The sequence below is a fragment of the Scardinius erythrophthalmus genome (assembly GCF_964197995.2).
Source record: "Scardinius erythrophthalmus genome assembly, chromosome: 8".
In the NCBI taxonomy this organism is placed as follows: Eukaryota; Metazoa; Chordata; class Actinopteri; order Cypriniformes; family Leuciscidae; genus Scardinius; species Scardinius erythrophthalmus.
In genome coordinates this window covers 2,692,803-2,697,802 of record NC_138228.1, presented here as the reverse complement: position 1 = coordinate 2,697,802, position 5,000 = coordinate 2,692,803, and the positions used below count along the sequence as shown (strand labels likewise).

Genomic DNA, 5,000 nt, shown 5'->3' with positions numbered 1-5,000 from the left:
TCACCAATCGGAATGAATTCAGATAGATTGAAACAAAAGGTGTGCATGTAAACAATGAGTGGCGACTGCAGAAAGCAAAAGCCGAATCCCGGACATTTTGGACTATCTCGACGGGAAAAAGAGGATGTTTGGTAACCCCTACTACTCAGCTTTCTCCACAGAAAAAGAGCCTGCTAGCTTAGCTTCCAAAAAAAGATGGCTGACACTATTTGTACGTTCTGTGAGTGAGATACCTCCCTCTATGGGCGGGTCGAGAACATGCGGGACAGCTCCTCCTACTGGCTGTAGTTTCTAGCCTCTGGCCAAAAAATCCGACAGGACTTTTTCCAGACAAAAAATACAGAAATCTCTAGTCTCAGGGGGATATGAGGGATGGAAGCACGGTAATTCGAAAATACTACAGGTTTTCTACTGATACAAAGCTTAATGCTAAATGCTGAAGTATTCCTTTAAGAGCGTTTGTTTGTAACTTTGGGTCTGTTTTGTTTCTCATAAGCACTTTGCTTCTGATTAGAGAAACATATTTCTATTCAGAAACAAATTAAAAACTCTCTCCCTGCCATTGTGTTAAAAAAAAAAGATGCCAGTCAGCGCCAGCATTTTTAGTAATTTTCACAAAAGTTTCAAGGCCCCCAGAATACTTTGTTGTATGAATATCTGAACATGCAATATATCAATAGAAAGAACAGCTTTTAAAGAGCCTCTGGTTTTAAACAAAAACCTGTTTTATTTTATAAAATTATCATGCATTGCAAAATGATCAAGAATGCTTCATGCATTCTTTTTTTTATCAGCACTTGAACGTGGGTAAGTTTCATAAAAAAGCAACATTTTGATCAAAAAGCTGAGAAAATCATGATTTGTGTCAAAAACTACATCTGGAACGGATTAAGGACGATGATCAAAACACAGTCGATCGAGTCCATCAACACACTCAAAGCTTCAGTCCTGTAACTCGTCCTGGGTCGACATTTCATTCAGTAACATTAGGCAGATTTGATTTATATGCGCTTTAATGTTAATGATCGCGTTATTTTACATATGCATCTGATTACATGTGATATCGCTTGTTTCTGCTTCTTCTGCACGTGTTTTGATCTGGTAATCTTTCAGTAGATGTGTAACAGCGCCCTCTACAGTATAACAGTGAAAACACGGGAAGCCGAAAATATCCGTCAATTGTGGGGAAAACCTGTTAAACATGCAATATTAACCAAGATTCATCATGATTAGCCTAATTATTTTATTATTTTGGTAGCTCTAGTAAAAATAGCATATTTGCACAAAAAAAAGTGTTTAAAACATGCAGAGCTGTCGAGATTCATGCGAGTATCTGTAAAAGAGCCTGTCGAGCTCATCCACAGCCGTGTTTGTTCATAACTGTGTTTTTGTTTTCATCATTTCTGAAGCACAACACGGTTGCGTACAGCAGGTGTTTGCAGCGTGTCCTTGTGCCGCGCGTCTGAAGCTAGTCCTGCTGTAATGATCACACACGTTTCCCACGACACACATCAACACCGCTAGCCAAGATGTATCACGCTGTGCTTTAACTGGGGTGTGATTCGGTTCCACTGCTCAAAAGTTAGCAAACATGTCTTAAAATATAGGAGAGAACAACCAATCATGCATTTATAATCGGCTGCTCATTCTCTAAAATAAACGAGTATAAATACACACATGAATGCCACAACCGGCCAATCACAATCAAGTATTCCAACGCATCATCTAATGCATCTATTCATCCATTGTATTCAAATCTGGATAATTATCATGTTGTCTGTTTTGTTTGCTGGATGTGTTTCTGTGCATCTAAAGCCTCTCGCCAACACTGAAGTGGATCATATATTAGCAGGATCCCAAATCAACACTTGTCAATCAATGTTTAAATGTTTCGGACGGTTTCAAACGCAGCAGCGTACAAGTCTTCATTTTAAGCACTGAAAGACTTTAATCCTACTGTATCATATTTGATACACACATTTCTAAGGCCTCTAAATGATCAAAACATTGCTGATAAACCTGTCGCACACAATCTCCTTCAGTTCTTCTGTCTGGTAGATTGTAGCTAAAAGTATTTTAGTATAATTGTACATCATCTCATGCTTCACGTGTCCTTCTGCCGTCAAATCTGCACTGATTTTTATCAAGTAAACATAAGAATAGTTTTATATTAGTAATATTCCAAGATGAACACTTACTGCACTGAAACAACTCAAGTTTAATTGATTATCCAGACATTTCTTTTTTTAAATCATGAGTATCAAATATGATCATCAGGCTTTCGAGGAAGGTTTATTTGTTCATCTCTCAATCATCATTGTATGTATTGCATCATAAAACTACAGAGCTTTGATCATTAAACTAAACATTATTTAATATAATATCTTACTAAGACTTATTATTGGCAGATATAGAGAGACGACTGATATTTATATGCATTTTAATATAAGTATAAGTATCTGCTATACTGTTATTTACTACATTATGCACCAAATTGTGTGTTTGTATATTGTGTATTTTGCTCAATTTAAGCCTCTGAACATTATTTCAGTATATTCTCACTATATCATACTATATGAGCCATAAAAGCAAATGTAATGCTCAACAAAAACCTATGCAAACTTTTTTCTTATATTTTGTCTGAAGGTCCAATAAACTCTTCCATTAAAAAAGCAAAAAACAAACAAAAACAAAACGTTTTTCTGACTATAATTTCATATTTCAGGCTTTACAAGGGCTAAAAAATCTCTTAGTGGTGAGACATTCTTCCCCCAAAAATGAAAATAAGGGCCAAAATCATGATGGATCTGGATGTTTTTGTGACAGATGGTGTTGCACAGAGACCCTGGCTGGTGAACGAGTGACACGGTGCCACAAATCTGCAGGACGAAACAGCTACAGAACTCACTCGGACAGAAATATATGCATTTTTAATGGCGGACGAAAAAATATTTTTACGGCACTATTTCCTCAGTTCACAGGTGTTGCAAAAAGTTAATTATGTACCCTGTGATCAAGTTTAAAAAATGAAACCCACAAACCACAATTGTTAGAAAAACCACAAAGCCAAAAAAACATTGAAATCTCCAAAAGCTTGGGAAGTTATTCTACATTGATGGTTGATCGTAATGGTGGATTTCTTCTCACCTGGAGCCTGTTGCAGGACCATATCCGACAGATCCTGCAGGTGTATGAAGAGAACGAGTCCTCCCACACCAAACAGCAGCAGGAACCAGAACGAACACGGCGGCTTAAAGACAGACACACGCAACCTCCTCCGGCCACGGAGAACATCCACCATCTTACAATCCATGAAGAGCATCACAGCTCCCGACGAAAGAAGCACCTGAGGAACGAGAGAGAGAAAGAGTGTGAGGACATTTCCTCATTTGATGACGAGTACAACAGCATAAACAGACAGTTTATCAGAAATCTGCATGAAATGAAAGATGCAACAGTCTTTTCTTCCATATCGTGCCCTATATCCGAGTGAAACAAATGTGGGCGAGGCTTGATTGAGTCTGTGTGGAATTGATTGGATGGTTGTGGTTTGCTATTGGTGGATCCCATGTGAGTGACAGGCCCACGTCAACCCATTTATATTAAATAATTGCGCAAAATAGTTTAGTTAACATTATTTGTGGACAAAAGACATTTCATCCCTGCAAATGAAATAAGAATGAATAAAATAGTAATAATAATAGTCAGAAAAGTATATATTTCTATTGAAAACCTTTACACAAAATATTTTGTGTTTTTTGTTGAGTATCATATTTGATTCATCAGGCTTTTATGGCTTATATAGTCTGATATAGTAAGAATATGGAGGGAAAAAAAACAAAATTTTACTCCAAATATGCAATTTGGTGCAGATGCTGATATTAATATGAAATTCTGATGCTTGTAATGTACATCACTGAGATCTTATAACAGATACTTAGAATAAAATGGATATATATCGGTCGTCACTCTATATCTGCTAATAATATCTTAGTCTTAGTAAGAAGATTTTTAAATACTTGGTTTATGTAGTTTTAAACATATAATGCAATGTAATACAGTGATGATTGAGAGGTGAACAAATAAGCCCTCCCCAAAGTCTGATGATCATATTTGATACTCACGATTTTTATATTTAATCAAGTAAACCTGAGTTGCTTCAGTCCATCTCGAAGTATTACTAACAAAGTTATTCATAACTAAGAGTAACTTCACCAGAGGCCGAAATAATGCAAAACAAGTTACAAAAATGAACAGTGAAAGCCTGATTGTGTGAACAGAACATCTCTGATCATCAGGAGTTTTAGGATTCGCTCACAAACCAGCAAAAACATCCTCGCGTCTCAAAGCAGCTGCGGTTTTAAAAAATCAACATGATTATGAAATGCATTTCACTTCCCTGAGAGACACGTCTGTTCCGAGTTTAATTTCACGTCAGGTTCCTCAGTGTGTAAAATACGTGTGTCGGCATCAAATTAGCCTGTAACGCCACCGCACTCGTATTTACCGAAGAAGCTTCACCGGACCGATGAGTGATGGAGGAATAAGCACAAATGCATATAGACTCAACGGCCCATTATCTCCGCGCTGGACGCGAGACTGGCAGAACCGCGGAGAGATTTGAACTGATCTCAGAACAGACGATAGTGCTGGATATCACTGACAGGAATCAGGTGAAAGGCTTTGTGCTTGATTCATATGGTCTGCTCTACTTCTGTTTAAATACTTACTGACGGAAGAGACTGGACACAGATTGAGCTCTTGCACAATATGTTCAAAACAGAAAATTAGCATACAACTCGCACTATTTCTACAATAGCCTACACAGCATACATTTTTTTCTAACTAAGTATTTTTGACTTGTTTCCAGTACTAATATGTAAAAATTCCCCCGTCGTCAAAAATTGTATCCCTTAAAACAAATCTTTGATCACCAAAATTACATATTTAAACTTAATTTTATTCATGCCTTAAAATAGCTTGAATGTAACTCGACACCC

At 37.1% G+C, this 5,000-nt stretch overlaps 1 protein-coding gene across 2 annotated transcripts in view; it reads right to left on the bottom strand.

The window, feature by feature from the left end:
* chst8 (carbohydrate (N-acetylgalactosamine 4-0) sulfotransferase 8) overlaps positions 1-5,000 on the bottom strand; it is a 169,691-nt gene that overhangs the window by 154,565 nt on the left and 10,126 nt on the right. For both annotated transcript variants that reach the window (XM_081372000.1, XM_081372001.1), the window contains exon 2: positions 3,148-3,346. In XM_081372000.1, the coding sequence (XP_081228126.1) occupies positions 3,148-3,322 (175 nt within the window). In that variant the 5' untranslated portion in view covers positions 3,323-3,346. The remainder of the gene's footprint in view (positions 1-3,147; positions 3,347-5,000) is intronic.